The 18,677-nt window shown below is 42.3% G+C and overlaps 1 protein-coding gene across 1 annotated transcript in view; it reads right to left on the bottom strand.

Annotated features, from left to right (window-relative positions):
* PRUNE2 (prune homolog 2 with BCH domain) overlaps window positions 1-18,677 on the bottom strand; it is a 499,460-nt gene that overhangs the window by 360,418 nt on the left and 120,365 nt on the right. Inside the window, 1 exon segment of the mRNA XM_030193721.1 lies at window positions 4,826-4,930. Coding sequence (XP_030049581.1) covers window positions 4,826-4,930 — 105 coding nt within the window.

Here is an 18,677-nt window from a genome sequence, read left to right as displayed (position 1 = left end):
CTGTTTGTTAGCGGAGTTTTCTCTCTGAAGAAATCAGATGCTTGAACTGGAAGCTGTCACTTTCTGCAGAGCTTAAGATAAATCAAGAAAGGCTTTCATAGGCTTGCTTCCCTAGAGAGAGCAGAAAGGGAATGACCAACCCAAAGGAACAAAGGAAAATAATCAGATCACAAGTCCCAGGTTGCTAGCCAACTCTCCCTCACTCTTGAGGGTGGTTATATTGCAATGGTAATAGTTAACTTTATGCTGTCTGCATGGAAATATCTTCTGTTGCTGCATTTCCAAAAATATTAAGGGAATTTTGTCAGGAACAGGAGATCAACAGGTACTAGGAGTGTATGCTGCACATTTTTTAAAATGTATTATTCAAGGAATAGCACCTATCGTGGAGAGTCTATCTATCTATGTCTGTATATTTGTCCATTGTCTGTATGCACAAGTCTGTTTGTGAAAACCTATACACAGCAAGAAGCCATAATAAATCAGTGAGGTCGTGGGGAAGTCAGACCTTGACCCCCAAAGAGGAGCCCTGAAGTAGGAGAGTGTTGGTGCTGCAGGGAACACAACCCCTGTGGCTCAAAGAACTGAAAAAATCCTGCAGTGCCAGAGCAGGAAAAGCCCCTGTTGCTGTAACAAAGATGTGCTGGGGCTGCTGGTAGGGACTCAACTTCTGCCAGGGTCTGCCAGTATGGTCTCAACTTCTGGTGGCTAAGGAGCATGAAGAGCTGCCACAGAAAATTTAAGCTGCTGCTGGGGATCCTACTGAAAGGTAGAATAAGAAAGAGAGGGCTGTGGCCTAATAAAGTGCTAGGTGTATTCAATGAGGAGAAAGTTGGATGGATGGATGACTGCAGAGAGAGAGGGTATGCAAAAGGGGAGAGGGAAATTCAACCGGAGGAGAAAGTGCAAGAGGGAGGAAGATAGGAGTAGGGAAGATATTATTATTATTATTATTATTATTTTGAATTAGCTCACACCTTTTTCAGTAGTAGTTTAGGTAAGTTACATTCAGGTACAGTTGGTATTTCCCTGTCTCCAGTGGAAGGATGGCTAGTGCTTGGGGAAGGGAATGCCTATAATCCTAAAGCCAGAAAAACACCGCCTGATACACACCACCATACATTATCACACGCACCCTGACCCACATCCCAAATATCAAATATCCTATATCCCCATCCCCATCCCCACATTTACACCCCCCCCCAAAGGTCTCCCAGACATTGCACACACATACACATCCTCATAGATACATACTTACACTTAAAAGGGGATTCTATAAATGGCGACTAAAGTTGCACATGCAAATCAGCGGGCGTAGCCGATTTACGCGCAAAACTTAATTGCTTAACAAGTCAATCAGTGCCAATAATTGGCTGCGAACAACCAATTACTGGCATTAATTGGCCTTAAGTATTATTTACACATAGATCATATTCTATAACAGGGGTGTTCCAAAATTTTATGCATGTAAATACAGAATTCAGCTGAACTGCATCTAATTTAGGCTCAGGCATTTACACCTGGTTGTAATAGGCATAATTGCTGGTGCCTAAAGTTAGGCGCAGTTTATGCCCTAACCCCCGGATTTTATATAGCGCGCCTAGAGTACTGCTCAGTTCCACAAGTAAATCCAGGCATATTCTATAACTATGTGCATAGTCCCCCGGTCCCTCTGACATTACTTCCTGTTCCAGGGCAGGGAACTGATGGAGCCAACAGCCATGAAACTGCTCCCTGCACCCCCAGGAGGTAAGAGCAAAGCACTTGGGGCGGTGGAGGTGATGCGCTGGGAGGGTGCGCCAAGGAAGGATGCGCCGGGAGGGGGGGCACACAGTGGTGATCTGCCCAGGTAGCAGCCGACCTAGGAACACCACTGTATAGAGCCAAGAGAGCATTTTGTTTGGGATTGTGCTGAACTTCACCTGGGACTGTGCCACCATAACTGGACTGTGTATCTTGCAGCCTAAGGTGTATTTTATTTAGGATGGTGACATTTTACAACCAAGATAATGCTGCTTTTTTTACCACTGTATTGTTGTTTGCTTGCAGAAGTATTGGTTTTATTTTGAAAAAACAGACAAGGCATCCAGGGCTAGATTCTATATATGGTGTCAAAAAAATCAGTGCCAAAAAAAGTGCTTTTCTATCATCTTTTCTATAAGTAAGTGCTTTTCTATAAGTTAGGCTCAGTTTATAGAATAGAACTTACTTATGTTATTTATTTCATTTTAGTGAATACATCAGTATAAAAGACTTGTAGGGTTGAATTAAAAAATGATTAAATAGAATGTGATAATTAATTTGAAAGGATAACATTATGAAGTGAAAAAAAATGGAAATGGACACTTTGAGCTAGATTTTATATACCATGACTAAAAAATCGGCGCCAGAATTTCCTATTTGCAAACTAAGGGTTTTATTTACTGAGGCATGCTAGCATTTTTAGCACGTGCTAATGATTAGGACGCGCTAAATGCTAGAGATGCCCAAAGGAAATTATGGGTGTCTCTAGTGTTTAGCACATCCTAATTATTAGCACATGCTAAAAATGCTAGTGCGGCTTAGTAAAAGCCCTCCTAAGCACCTATCTTTGAAAGACAAACAGACCAAAGCCGACATGCATGTTTCACAACAATCTGCATCAGGGCTGGTCTTATGAACAAAGTTCTTCCAAGTTCACGGATGTCCACAATGAGTCTTTCAAAAAACATTTTATGGTTTGGATATGTAGGTTTGCATTCTGGGGGGGGGGGGGTTCAGCATTAATGCTCTTTATGACTATTGGGCTCATTTTCGAAAGAGAAGGGCGCCCATCTTTCCACACAAATCGGGAGATGGGTGTCCTTCTCCCAGGGTCTCCCAAATCGGCATAATCGAAAGCCGATTTTGGGCGCCCTCAACTGCTTTCCGTCGCAGGGATGACCAAAGTTCCCGGGGGCGTGTCAGAAGCATAGGCGTCCTCGGCTGATAATGGAAAAAAGAAGGGCATCCCTGATGAGCACTTGGCCGACTTTACTTGGTCCATTTTTTCTTGCGACCAAGCCTCAAAAAGGTGCCTGAACTGACCAGATGACCACTGGAGGAAATCAGGGATGACCTCCCATTACTTCCCCAGTGGTCACTAACCCCCTCCCACCCTTAAAAATATCTTTAAAAATATTTTGTGCCACCCTCTATGCCAGCCTGAAATGTCATACTCAGGTCCATCACAGCACTATGCAGGTCCCTGGAGCAGTTTTAGTGGGTGCAGTGCACTACAGGCAGGCGGACCCAGGCCCATCCTCCCCTACCTGTTACATTTGTGGTGGTAAATGTGAGCCCTCCAAAACCCATCAGAAACCCACTGTACCCACATGTAGGTGCCCCCTTCACCCGTAAGAGCTATGGTAGTGGTGTACAGTTGTGGGTAGTGGGTTTTTTTGGGGGGGTTGGAGGGCTGAGTACACAAGGTAAGGGAGCTAGGTACCTGGGACTTTTTATAAAGTCCACTGCAGTGTCCCCTAGGGTGCTCCTGGCATGTCAGGGGGACCAGTGCACTATGAATGCTGGCTCCTCCCATGACCAAACGGATTGGATTTGGTCGTTTCTAAGATGGTCGTCCTTGGTTTCCATTATCGCCGAAAACTGGGGACGACCATCTCTAAGGTCGACCCAAATGTTGAGATTTGGGCGTCCTCGGCCGTATTATTGAAACGAAAGATGGCCGCCCATCTTGTTTCGATAATACGGGTTTCCCCGCCCTTTCACCGGGACGTCCTGTGAGGACATCCTCAAGAAAACTTGGGTGCCCCATTTGATTATGCCCCTCCACGGGTTTTTTTTTATTTTTATTTTTTTTGAAACCTGCAATTTAGTTGTAACACACAATATTTCACTTAGTTGATATCTGGATTACCAAGGACACTGTTGTTTAACATGTCTTGTAAAGTGTCTGAATGAGTTTCTGTGCACTGGTATCCATACTCATCAGGATTGATTTGTTGACTCCTGAGTCACAGATCTACGTCAAACTTAACTAATAAGATTGCTTTTTACCCTTGAGCTGGAACAATTTTGGTTCTTTCTTTTTTGCTCTGTGCCTTGATTTGCATGGGTTTCTTTTTCTTATTTTTTTGTTTTCATTAGTAAATAGGCCCCATTAGACAAAGTGGGGCCCATTGTAAATAATGCACATAAATGCATGTCACTGTGCACTAACATGATAGCGCCTTTTGGTAAATCTAGCCCAAAGGGATGCAGGAAGAGCAGTAAGGACTGGCAACGACTGAAACAGTGGTGTTTTTCTGGAGTTTTCTACTTAAGATTCCATTAAGATTCTTTGGTGCTCAAAGCATCAAAAAACTCAGCAATATACAAAGTGATTGTAAAATTGAGAAATGTAGGCAGAAGGTGGATTGTGGTGAAAAAAAAGAATAAAAAGGGCAAAGCAATAGAATAAACTGACCAAACACCCACAGCAAAGGAATCCATTTTCCTGTTCAGCTGCTGTGTCTCACCTATTGTTTGATTTGATTAGTCTGTTTCTCAGCAAGGTATAATGCACAACGGTCTAACACAAACATCAAGCAAATTAGCAACAGGCAAATGTGGTTTATTCATGTACTCTAATTGCCCAGAGGCCCTGAGAATGAATGTGCTAAACAGTGCATAATTTATGCTCTCTCGACTGCCTAAAAGAAGCTTATATGAATCCATAATCGACATGAAAGCCTGACCATACAGAACAACATCTTTTTCAAACACCAATTGCGCACAGCCTAAATACACATCCAACAGGTGCAATACAAGCTCTGGGTTAGAGTTGTTTTGGACTGACTTTCCTTACCTTTTCCAGAAAGTAGGCATAGGTGACAGCAGAAATGAGAGAGTCCAAGTCACATGTCTTACTTCCAAGGACTACATGAACCTTCATAAGTCGTTTGCTTCGGCTCTGAAACACATTTTAAAAGACACCTCTCAGAAAAGAGCGAGAAAAATGCAGTTCACCTTCAGCATATATAAATGTACAACTCTGAAAATGAACCATTTGGTTGCTTTGAGATACTCTACTGGCTCAATACTAGGGTTGCCAATTTTCTCACAGATCTGACTTGTAACCCCCCCCCCCTCCCAAACTTCAGGATGGTTAGAATGGGAGAGGACTGTGCCCTCTGCCACACTTGCATATTAATAATGTTCATTTGTTATGCTGTGTTATTTTTTAATAATGTTTTCTAATTTGTCTTATTTGTGAAACTAATTTATTTGGTCTTCATAGGAAGGGAGAGGAACTGATATATGTAATCAATGGACAAAAATCCGGAACAGAAACAAGGCAAGGACAAATCAAGATCAAGTATGCATATGTAGTATCCTATCATACCATATGCTATGAATTTATCTTTTTGGGCAGACTGGATAGATCTTGCCAGTCATTATCTGCCATCATCTACTATGTTATGATGTTACTATGTTATTAGGATCTGTGATCTTTTCTTCTTCATGTCTTATAAATTGTAACTCCCTAATATCTTTCAATAGACAAAATATAACCAGGGGGTACTGTTCCAGTGGAGGGGTGTGTCTGGCGAGGTACAGCAAGTTGAAGGATATGGGCCATGGTAGGGTGTCCGATGCAAGTTGGGACAATGTACCAACAAGGGGAGAAAGGGAGTCAGAGAGCATGTAAATGGACAGTGTCCCCCAAATTCTATATATGGTGCTCAAAATTATTCATTCAAATTTGGACATGCGTAATTTAATTGAGTAATGAGCCAATTAGTGCCAATAATTGGGTGTCAACAATCAATTATTGGTGCTAATTGGCAGCAATTAGAATGTATGCATGCATCTTTGTAGTCACTATTCTATAAAAATGCATGTGTACATTTTTCTGCGTGGATCCACTTTGGCGGGTTTTCTAACCAATGACATTTTTTAAGAGGGTGGATATCAGTGTTTACTTCTCTTAGAGAGGTTTTTTTTTTATTGTTGCTAGGATTTTATGGTCCTATTTCTTTGAATATTATGACCTTGGACCTCTGAGACAGGCGCTGTCACACCGAAACACGGCCCATGTTGGGTCTTTCTCAGAATAAAAGGACTTTGTTTATCTCAATCCTGAAGGCCCAGCTGTGCTTTTTTCTCTTATTCATTATATGCTGAGAACCTGTAAGCCACTATATCTAATAGATGACCTTTTGTATGAGATGAGGTGGCTGGTGCTGTTTTGAGGTTCCATTGGTTCAGAAAGTTTTTGTTATAAACCTAGTGTTGATGTCATGGGTTTTTTTTAGGTGTAGATTGATGTCTCCTAGTAAGAGAACATCAGAGAAGTTGGTACAAATATTTGATACAAAGTCTGTGAAGTCCTCTTAGGCATTGGACCAGCTTCCTGGAGGACAATAGAAAAGTATGCAGCATAGTTGGCCTGTTAATGTTGTATCTGTGATTTTGCATGCCATAATTTCAATTGTAGAGAATATATGTTCAACTATAAGTTCTACTGTGAGGAAGGATTTATATATTAAGGCAATCCTACCTCCTTTCTTTTTGGTTCTGTTGATATGTGTTATTTTATATCCCGGTGGGCATAGGTCAAGCAGGACTGGGTCGTCTCGTAGGTGCAGCCATGTTTCTGTTATGAACAATAAACTTAGTTGTTTGGTTTCGATCCAGCCTCTAATTATAGCTGACTTGCTTACTGCAGACCTTGTGTTGATATAGCCAACGGGAATAGGAACATATGTGTCATATTTGATGTTGATATGCTTAACAGTTTGTAATTGTCTATGCATTTTATCTTTTTTGCAATTACAGTCATTGTGATTGTTGTTCATGTTTATCTTTTTACTATTGGATAAGATGTTGTTCTCTAGTTTGTTTTGAGTTTTGTAATTTGGCCTTTCCGGTTGGTGGTTGGGGCGACATCTACTAGAAATAACTACAGAGATTTTGTTCCATTCATTGTGTGAGGTGACTTGCAGCCCAGTTATCCATAATGTTAACATGTAGTAAAAAAAATCATGACCTTATATTAGTCATTATGAGGTATGTTAGAGTGCATATATTGAAGCAAGCTGTGGTTATTCGTAGGACCCGGGATTGACTATTGAGTAGTTTATTCCTGTAATTATCTAATATGTGGTTGTCAAAAAGCTATTTACAGGGAAATGTGTTGTAGTCAAGACATTATGCAGCAGTATTTTCCCATGGAGTGGAAGGTGAGGTTAAGCCTGCATAGCGGTGTATGTTCATAGAAGCGTAAGCTAATATTTGGGCAAACAAAGCAAACTAAGGAAAAACAGCTGAGTCAATCTCCTGGATGCAGGTGACCTCTTTGTGCCCATTTTGTGGGGAGACCTGCTCTCAGATGTATTGCCTGGGCTCACCTAAACGACGTGGCTTTCTTCCTCGTTTTCTCTCTGTACCTGGTCATGTTTGCTAGAGTGCTGGGTGTTCTCTTTCTCTCTCTAATTAAGGTTGTAGATGGATGGTGTGTATGAGATGCGGTGTGGACCACTTCCACTAGAGTGAGGTCGGGGAGAGGGAATCAGCTGCTGAGCCTTTTCATTTCTTCGTATGGTTCACAGTCTGATTTGTAGTTCCATCTCTACAGCTCGTCCTGGCACCAAGAAGCTGTTAAAGAATTGGCACTAAGTGCATGGCATTGGGGTGCTTAAATTTTGGCACCAATTTATAGAATTACCATCTTTGCTTTTATTTCTGCAGCCCACTTCTTTGGAGAACCTTACTGGTTTCCTTTTCTTCTTGCTTTTCTTTATTTTCCTTCCATAAAGATCTATTGCCCTTTTTAAAGCTCTTTTCAATTTAGTCCACAGTTTATTCATTTCCCTTATTCCCTCTCTGCCAGCTCCTCCTCCTCCAGATACTCCCCCATTTTGCTAGTCAGATAGCCCCTCTCATCTGAGGGCTTGCACCCCCCTGCAGGGCTAATCAAGATATGACACAACACCTACTCCCAACAGAGACAGACAAAAACACACATACCCATCCAACAAGACATAGAGAGGATGAAACCAGCTCCTCCTAGAGGTAGGGAGGCTCATGTTCAGCATGGCACAGATCTAACCCTGTGTTGCGCATCACAAATATGAAGTAGTGGGCCATTCTACCAGCCATAATACTTTCTTCTATGGAAAATGAGAAGAGCAGGTACAAGGAAGATATTCTGGCTCTAGAAATTCTCTACAAAAGAATGGATTTCTCCTTCTAATCTGAAACTGAGAACTGTAACATAGTAACATAGTAGATGATGGCAGATAAAGACCTGTATGGTCCATCCAGTCTGCCCAACAAGATAAACTCGTAGTATAAGGTATGATGTGATAATTCATATCTATACCTGATCTAGATTTGTCTTTGCCATTTTCAGGGCATAGACCATAGAAGTCTGCCTGGCACTGTCCTTGTTCTCCAACTTCTGAAGTTGTCATCGAAGCCCCATTTCAGCCCATCCAAATCTATCCAACCACGATCAGGGCACAGACCATAGAAGTCTGCCCAGTACTGGCCTTGTTCTCCAACTTCTCAAGCTGAATCTGTTCAGCCACGTTCAGGGCACAGACCAAAGAAGTCTGCCCAGCACTGGCTTTGCTTCCCAATTACTGGAGTTGCCATCTAATCACCGCTAAGCTTCTTTGGATCCATTCCTCCTAAACAGGATTTCTTTGTGTTTATTCCATGCATTTTTAAAATTCTGTTACCATTTTCATCTCCACCACCTCCTGCAGTAGGGCATTCCAGGTATCTACTACCCTCTTCATGAAAAAGTACTTGCTAACATTATACCTGAGTCAGCCCCCCTGCAACCTCATTTCATGTCCTCTAGTTCTACCACCTTCTGGTCTGTGGAAAAGGTTTGTTTGTAGATTAATACCTTTCAAATATTTGAGTGTCTGTATTATATCACCCCTATCTCACTATTCTTGTACAGAGGCAACCTATTCGTTATAAATCTGTGTGAATAATGTCAGGCCAATGGGAATGACCTATACTGAGCAGTCTGCAATTTTTGAAAGCACAGAACACAATTTGGATATTTGTCAAAAAGTGGACTTGCATATTTATACTAAGGACCCACACAGTCTACCTCAAACCCGAGTGGCCTAATACCCATCCAAGCATCATTCTGGAGCACCAGCTATATGTGACTTGCATTCAGAATGACTTTTTCAGATGTGCGTACACACACACACATACATACAAAGTAGTGTGGAAGGGCATTAAATTGGTCGGCACATTCATCACAATAGCATCTCAAGTGCAACTGCCCTATGGTTGTTTACTAAAACTATATTCAAATCGATCTCTAAATCAGAGCTGGTATACTCATAAACAATACAATCCAGGGTTTGGTGGACATATCAGTGCATTGTGAGCTGGTGAGTTACATAGAGTTGGAAACTCTGTTCTTCAGGATTCATCTGGAGTGTTGAACCAGTGGACTGTAGAAGTTTGTCTCAGCAGGAGTTTATTTTAATTGGCTTGGCAAGAGACAACGAAGAGTTTTACAGTTTACCTCCAGAGAGTTTCTTACCAACATCAAAATCTCTCCTGGCTCTTTGACCATCCTATGGAAGTTCTGCCAGGAGTATAGAGTAAAACCTGCTGTGAGCAATCTATGGAAATGTAGATCTAAGCTTGGAATGGTAAGCATTTGTAATAAGGTAACAGTTTTTAATGTAACTTTCCAGGTGCCAGGATTAGGAATCCCTCAACATAAGAACATAAGAATAGCTATACTGGGTCAGACCAATGGTCCATCTAGTCCAGTATCCTACTTTCAACGTTGGCCAATCCAGGTCACAAGTACCTGGCAGAAACCCAAACAGTAACAACACTAGGAGTGGCCTAGTGGTTAGGGTGGTGGACTTTGGTCCTGAGGAACTGAGTTTGATTCCCACTTCAGGCACAGGCAGCTCCTTGTGACTCTGGGCAAGTCACTTAACCCTCCACTGCCCCATGTAAGACACATTGAGCCTGCCATGAGTGGGAAAGCGCAGGGTACAAATGTAACAAAAAATAAATAAATAAACATTCCATGCTATCAATCCCCAGGCAAGCAGTGGCTTCCCTATGTCTATCTCAATAGCAGATCATGGACTTTTCCTACAGAAACTTATCCCTCCTCAGCCATCTCTTTTCTAAGCTGAAGAGACCTAAACTCTTAGCCTTTCCTCATATGAGAGGATTTCCATCCCCTTTATCACTTTGGCCGTGCTTCTTTGAACCTTTTCTGATTCTGTTATATCTTTTTGAGATATAGCGACCAGCATTGAACACAGCACTCAAGGTGAGGTCGCACCATGGAGCAATACAGAGGCATTATAATCTTGGTCTTATTTTGCATGCCTTTCCTAATAATTCCAAGTTTCCTGTTTGCTTTTTTGGTGTACTGTCTAGAATAATATTCCACTCAAGCTTACAGTAAATCAAATTGAAATTCAAGATCACAGTTTCACACTACCTGTGTATATTTATTGTAGAAATACAGGACCCAATGATCTGCACCTTTCTTTAACAAAAAAGACCAATTAAAGTGGAGAAAAATGGAGGAATTCAGTAACGCCACCCAGCCAGCCCAAACAATGGACTATAAGCCATGAGCAGCATCATACGGCCCCCCCCCCCAAAAAAAAAAACTCCACACAATTAAGTGTCCAAAAATATCAAAAATAGAAGTAACTTGTCCAAGTGAAAGAGCAGCAGATCATTGCCTGTTTCCACAAAAAAGAGATCACAGAGAATATCTGTCTCAAAAGGATGTACACTGCTTTACAATATGCTGCTGTACTGAGCTACAATAGTACTGTCTAGAATGACACCTAGATCTTTTTGTTGGGTGCTGACTCCCGAGGTAGACATTTGCATTTGTATTTGCATTTGTCCACCTCTCTGTTTGCTTTGTATAAACTGAGACAGCCTAATTTGCTATCCAGGCAGCCTCAATTTGTGCACCTCTGCAGTCTGCACAAAGAATTTTGTTTAAGGCTTATCTACCAACTTCATTCCGGGAAGTTAGCACTCATGTTTGTGCTGTAAAAGCCAACTCTATAAACATGCACCTGCAATTCCACATCATTTTCATGGGTATGCGCACACGTAGAACTGTCTTATACACTATTCTATAAAGATGCATGTAAGTGGCACAGCAAGGGGGTGTACATGCAGACAGAGCATGAGCAAGATATTCTCATGTCTGTGACACGCATGCGTAGCTTTTAGTACACTGTAAGGAGGTCTTTTACTAAGCTGCAGTAGTGTTTTTAGCTCCTGGTAAAATCAGCTGGTGGTAAACAAGCTAAAAACACTACCATGGCTTAGTAAAAAAAAACCCTAAGTGAAGTGAGCTGTGCCGCATTTGCTTTCCCTCATTTACTCCAGCTCTATGGCAGTCGTAACTGTGGGCATGTAAATTGTGGGTGGCTGATGCCGACTTATGCTACTATTCTATAATGGAATCTGGTCCAGTATAGAATAGGTACATAAGTACATAAGTATTGCCATACTGGGACAGACCGGAGGTCTATCAAGCCCAGCATCCTGTTTCCAACAGTAGCCAATCCAGGTCACTGGAAAGATCCCAAAACAGTACAATGCATTTTATGCTGATTATTCTAGAAATAAGCAGCGGATTTTCCCCAAGTCCATTTTAATAATGATCTATGGACTTTTCCTTTAAGAGTAGCCTAGTGGTTAGTGCAGCAGACTTCGATCCTGGAGAAATGGGTTCAATTCCCACTGCAGCTCCTTGTGACTGTGGGCAAGTCACTTAACCCTCCATTGCCCCAGGTACAAAATAAGTACCTGTATTTATGTAAACTGCTTTGAATGTAGTTGCAAAATACCACAGAAAGGCGGTATATCAAGTCCTATTTCCCTTTCCCTTTAGGAAGCCATTCAAATCTTTTTTAAAATCCCGCTAAGCTAACTGCTTTTACTACATTCTCTGGCAATGGATTCCAAACAATTACTCATTGAGTGAAGAAATATTTTCACCGATTCATTTTAAATTTACTACTTTGTAGCTTTATTGCGTGTCCCCTAGTCCTAGTATTTTTGGAAAGAGTGCTCCTTACACTTCAATGGCACACCTAGAATGAGTTGCGCACTTATAGCATTCCTACCATAGTGTCAAATAATTGTGAAGCTGACTGCAGAGTAAAGATCCTTGGGAATAAACTGCTTGTCCTGACCTTAATTTTGTAAGCAGAGGCTAGCAGACAGTGGTACTGTCACATCCCCAGCGAAAGGGCTTAGGAGTTTCAGCTCAACTCTCTGTGGAAAAACTTCATGAAGAACCCAGGTCCCTCAGCTGCAACAGAGCTACATAAGAGCATTTTTATTTTACTTTCGAGCTATTACATGGTAATTTGATGTCCCTTTTACAAAATGGCCCTCATCCAGGAATGTAAAACAGGCAGTAGGGCAGTGCTAGAAACATAATGCATTTTCAGACCCATTAATGATTTATAACCAGAACAAAACATCTTTGTTGATAAATTAGCTTGATAACATCAGTACTCTACAAAATGTTCAAAATAATTGTTACAAAATTGTGCCTGTAATCCATCCTATACATTATTGAAACATACTGCAGACCAGTTCCTGTTCATGTCCTAGCAAAAACGTCTTACTGGAAGGGTGCAGAATAAGTCAAAACTAATAGCTTCACTTCATCCAACTCATTAGGATGAGGTATTGGTGGAAAACCACAGAATCATAAAGGCAAAGTAGCTATACCACCTGACACTGCTGCAGACCCACAGATATGCATGGAAAAGAATCACTTTCCAAACTATTTCTGCAGACAACACAATCCAGCTTAGCTCCCTATCTTCTACAGGAGGAAAATGCTTATGCCAGCTACTTCATGGCACCTTGGAATCATTTGAATGAAATAGAACAAACGTTATCAGGAAAGAAATTTGAGATAGTTGTATATCAGAGTACTTTCTTGATACTTTTAAAGAGATTGTAGGTTGCGATGGCTTCAGGATGCATGCTAGTATTGGTTTGGGAGGACCAGCAGGTGCACCTTGAGTATTATCTGCAGTTCTAAGTACATAAGTATTGTCACACTGGGACAGACCAAAGGTCCATCAAGCCCAGCATCCTGTTTCCAACAGTGGCCAATCCAGGTCGCAAATATCTGGCAAGATCCCAAAAGAGCTCAATACATTTTATGCTGCTTATCCCAGAAATAAGCAGTGGATTTTCCCCAAGTCCATTTTAATAATGGGCTATGGACTTTTCCTTTAGGAAGCCGCCCAAACCTTTTTAAAACCCCGCTAAGCTAACTGCTTTTAACACATTCTCCGGAAACGAATTCCAAAGTTTAATTACACATTGAGTGAAGAAAAATTTTCTCTGATTTGTTTTAAATTTACTACTTTGTAGCTTTATCGCATGCCCCCTAGTCCTAGTATTTTTGGAAAGAATAAACAAATGATTCGCGTCTACCCGTTCCACTTCAATTATTATTTTATAGACCTCTATCATATCTCCTCTTAGTCATCTTGTCTCCAAGCTGAAGAGCCCAAGCTGCTTCAGCCTTTCCTCATAGGAAGTCATCCCATCGCCCTTCTCTGTATCTTTTCTTTATTCCAATATATCTTTTTTATTACATAAACTGCTAAAACAAGGGATATGAATTAAGAAATAGTTGTAAAGAATATATCAAAAACTCCAGAACTTATTGCAACTATTCTAATCAAACACCTTTATTGTAAATTATATATCAATGTAGTATCACATAATAAAACCCAACATACCAGTCATACCACTCATCCTTACCGAACCTCACTTCACACCATACACACTCATACCACTGACTAAAATATATATCAAAATCTTAATCACATGAACATAAATGTATGATAATATGGATAGCAATAAAGATAGGGGAAACACACTCAAAATACATTGTACAATGTTCCTCTTGCGCTCATAACAGGTTGTCCCAATGTTCTTATATATATACAGATCCAAATCTCAGTTCTTATCGTGATGATTCTCAAATCAAACTTATCCTTAGAATCTGATACAAGCTGTTGGCATTGTTGAGTTATGCCTGTGTATAGTGTAATGATTGCCTCATAATTATGTGGATAAATTCCAGCGATCACTGCGTTCAGCAACAATATTCTCCACAAGTGACTCTACCGGGTATTATTCTCCCACTATCATTGCTCAGTCCATATCCCAGCATTTGCATGTATTATAATCCAATGTGAGGCATTCCAAATGCAATTAGACTAAACGCATATGACCCTACACAGTCTGTGTTTTGCTCTGCTGAGCATCAACAGGGATTGGTTCACCTACACATAACAAAAAACATAATACACCACATATTTATATATACTATTATTAAATCAAAAAAACATTCACCCAGACATTTAAAATTTTTTCTTAATGGCCAGAACGGGCTGCCTAGGATTCATGCCGCACTCATGCTGCACAGCGGGTTCCCCAACGGACAAACGCCCGCACATGTGCATAGAGTGCCCCGAGAAATTGTTCTTTAAATATAAGTGCCTCTACACGCAAAGCCAATCAATTTCTCTGTTAAGCCCCATCGGGGCCAAAGTGTTCCAATTGAAAATCATGCGCTGTTCCCTACGCAATAACATTAAAGAGATATTACCACCCCTAGGGGCCAGTACCTGTAGGACAATGAACCTTAAATCTTGCACCTTATGTCCTGCCTCCAACCAATGTGAAACCAAGGGAGCCTCCACCCGCTGTAGTCATAGATTGCTCAAATGTTGAGCATCGTGAATTTAATTTTCCGTATGGTTTGGCCAAGATACCATAACCCACATGGGCAGCACACTCCATACATACATCAATTGGAACACTGTGGCTGAATATATATATATAAGAACATTGGGACAACCTGTTATGAGCACAAGAGGAACACTGTACAATGTATTTTGATTGTGTTTCCCCTATCTTTATTGCTATCCATATGCTATCTTTATGAGATACTATGTTGATATATAATTAACTATATCTTTTTTGAGATGCGGCAACCAGAAAAGATACAGCAGAACCAGAGAAGGTACAGAGAAGAGCTACCAAAATGATAAAAGAGCTGGAAGAGCTCCTCTATGAAGCAGGGCCACCGAGAGACTGAACTGGGCCTTGGGCAGGGCCACCGCAGCCCCCCCCCCCAATCATCGACACTGCCCCCCTCCCCAGATCATTGCCGCAAAATACCTTGTTGGCTGGTGGGGATCCCGAGGCCCCACCAGCAGAAGACGTCTTCCTCCAGCACTGCTCTTGTGCCAATTGCCTGCCCTTGCGACTGCTTTTTCTCTCGGGGCATGCTCAGTTTCAAAACCGAGCATGCACGCCTGAGAGGAAAAGCAGCCGCTCAGCTGGGCAGAAGAGCAGCGCTGAACTTGCTCCTCCAGGTCCTCCCCAGCCTCCAAGAGGGGCCCAGCCACACGCCGGAGTTTTCACTCTCCTGCTCCTGTCAGGACGTGATCACTAGGGTCCTGGCAGGAGCAGGAGAGAGAGAGGCCCCAGCGCTGGGCCCCTCTTGGAGGCCTGGGCACAAGGAATTTTCCCCCCCCTGCCCCCTCCCTTGGCGGCCCTGCTATGAAGAAAGGCTAAACATGTTAGGGCTCTTCAGCCTAAAGAAGAGACAGCTGAGGGAAGCTGTGATAGAGGTCTGTAAAATGAAGTGGATATATAAAGAATGCACAAAACAAGAGGGCATGTTTTCACAGACAATCAGAACTGGATAGCGGTGACAATTAGGAACAGGGCACTGGCACTGTGAAGGTTCTAAACAGGATGGCTTTATTTCAATCCAGTTGTAATGAACAGCAATGACCTGACACACCCATATTTCAGCTGCCTCAGAGGTCAGAACTGATATTATAAAGCCAGTGCAAGGAATGATATCCACAATGGATGTCTGATCCTTTATAGCCTCGATTAATTCTTCGTTGGGCTCCAGAAAATGATTCAATTGAGGCACTTAGGATGCCCATTAACCCTGAAATTCTACAAATGGTGCTTAAAATGGAGCTTAAAATTGCGTGTGCAAATTTGGGTACACATCAATTTAATTGAATAACAAGCCAATTAGTACTGATAATATCAATTATCAGCACTAATTGATATTAATTGAAATTTATGTGCACATTTTTAGTTGTGGAGATCTGTGCATAAATTTTATACCTGAGAGGGTCATGGGTGGACCAGGGGTGTTCCTACAATTTATGTGCACTGTTATAGAATAAGGGGGATCCACACCTAATTTAGACGCAAGGATTTACACCAGGATTTACTTGGTGTAAATCCTCATGTCTAGAGTTAGGCGCCAATCTCAACACTAAAGGTATTCTATAAACAGCACCAAACTTTCAGCATCGTTAATAGAATAGTGAGCTGCCAGATGCATGTGTACATTTTGATGAATACCAATTAACTTTAATAATTGGTTGTTTGCACCCAATTATTGATAGTTAAGGGCTTATTACTCAATTAAATTGCTTGCACGAATCTGGACACCACACATTGGGGCCCTTTCAATAAATGCCGTTAAGCCCACCACGGACTTACCATGTCCAAATCCAGAACTACCACAGGAGCCCAATGGTAGTTCCTGTTCCTAGCGCATGCCATTTCTGGCACAACAAAAATGTCTCCTATTTTTGTAGCAACAGAATTTAACTGGTGGTAATTGGGCAGTGCCGCATGCTGCCCAGTTACTACTACTACTATTTAACATTTCTAGAGTGCTACAAAGTGTACGCAGCGCTGTACAAACACAGAAGAAAGACAGTCCCTACTAGAGAGCTGCACGGCTTCCGTCCCCGCGGGAATCCCGCGGAACCCGCAGGATTCCCGCGGGGACGGAGGCAGTTCCTGCGGGGTTCCCGCGGGGATGGAAACAGTTCTGCGGGGTTCCCGCGGGGACGAAGGCAGTTCCTGCGGGGTTCCCACGGGGATGGAACCAGTTCTGTGGGCTTCCCGTGGAAGTGTAAGCTGCACCTGCACCAGCCTCTCATCTACCAAATACCAATTTATTTGACTGCTGTCTCCTCCTCCTCCTCCTCTTCTTCCTTGCTTTAACAGCATAAATGTGGAAAGTCTTCCATTAAGGAGGTGGTAGAGTCACAAATGATGACGGAATTCAAAAAGGCGTGGGATGAACACAGAGGATCTCTAATTAGAAAATGGAAGTTATATAAAAGCTAACCTTAAATGGCTGCATGTGTGTGGATATGTCAAGTGACACTTAGATGGCGACTCTGGCTGTGATGAACTAGAGCTGATACCTGGCAGACTTGTATGTTCTGTGTCTCATACATGGCAATCTGGTGTAGGATGGGCTGGAAAGGGCTTAGACAGCAACTTCAGTGGGTGGAACATGAGGACAGTGCTGGACAGACTTTTACGGTCTGTGTCCCACAAATGAGAACATGAATGGGCTGGAGTGGGCTTCGATGGCAACTCCAGCAGTTGGAACATAAGGATGGGGCCAGATAGACTCCTGTGGTCTTTGTTCCAGAAACACGAAAGAAAGACCATAATCAAGTATATAATATCACACTCGTTGATTTAATGATGAATTGATCATGAGTGTGACTATTGGGCAGAGTGGATGGACCGTTCAGGTCTATTTGCTGTCACTTACTATGTTACTATTAATCCTCTTTGCTCCCAGGCTGGTGCACAGACCTCAGCTCTGACACAAGCACGAGAATCAGATGTCACCTGACCTACTGGCGCGTGCATGTGGCAGCCTCTCAGCACACACTGCCAGTGAATCAGAGACAAATCTTACATGTGCGCACCAGAGTGTTCCAAGTTCCAACTTCCATTCCTTCCTTGCCTACAGTGCTGTGGCTCAAATCCAGAAAGAGACTGAGGGAGCTGACTGGAACTTTCTTTTATGTACTATTAAATTCTTACAGGGATGGGTTAAATTCTTACGGGGATGGGTGGGGATGGGTTAAATTCTTGCGGGGACGGGTGGGGACGGGTTGGGATGGTTTAAATTTTTGCGGGGATGGGTGGGGATGGGTAAGATTCCAGTGGGGATGGGTGGGGACGGGTAAGATTCCAGCAGGGACGGGCGGGGATGGGTTGGATTTCTGTCCCCGTGCAACTCTCTAGTCCCTACTCAAAGAGCTTACAATCTAATAGAAAAAAAATTAAAGCATTTAAATTTAAAATATTAAAGCAGTCAAGCACAAGAGAACAGTCACAGAAGGACTGAAGATGTTGAAGGGTGGTCAGTGTGATTAGGTGTAGCTCTGGTTGGAGTAGTGGGAGAAGGTGATAGAAGAATAGAAATGGGTGAGGTAAAGTAATGAGTGGGTTGATAGGGAGGTTATATAAGACATGTCACTCTAGGGGTGGGTGGGTAGAGGGGTAGGGTGGGCGGGATTAAGTCTAAAGCAGGAGAAGGTATTCTCTGCAGCCTATCTGTGAGATGGAAAATGCTCTCTGAAGCTGCTGCTATAAGTTGTTAGTTTTCTCTCCCTGAAAGAGATCCAAGCCACACCCACGAAGTTCAAACTGGCTGTGGGGAGGGTGAGGGGAGGAAATGGCAGTGCTTGATGAAAAAGAGAGCTCAGTTACCATCAGGTTAGCGTGGGAGCCCTTACCGCCATCTCATTGGGTAGCAGTAAGGGCTCCCCCAAAAAGAG

Source organism: Microcaecilia unicolor, chromosome 2, assembly GCF_901765095.1.
Source record: "Microcaecilia unicolor chromosome 2, aMicUni1.1, whole genome shotgun sequence".
Lineage (NCBI taxonomy): Eukaryota > Metazoa > Chordata > Amphibia > Gymnophiona > Siphonopidae > Microcaecilia > Microcaecilia unicolor.
Note: the sequence above shows the minus strand (reverse complement) of the source record. Positions and strands in the feature narration are given on the sequence as shown.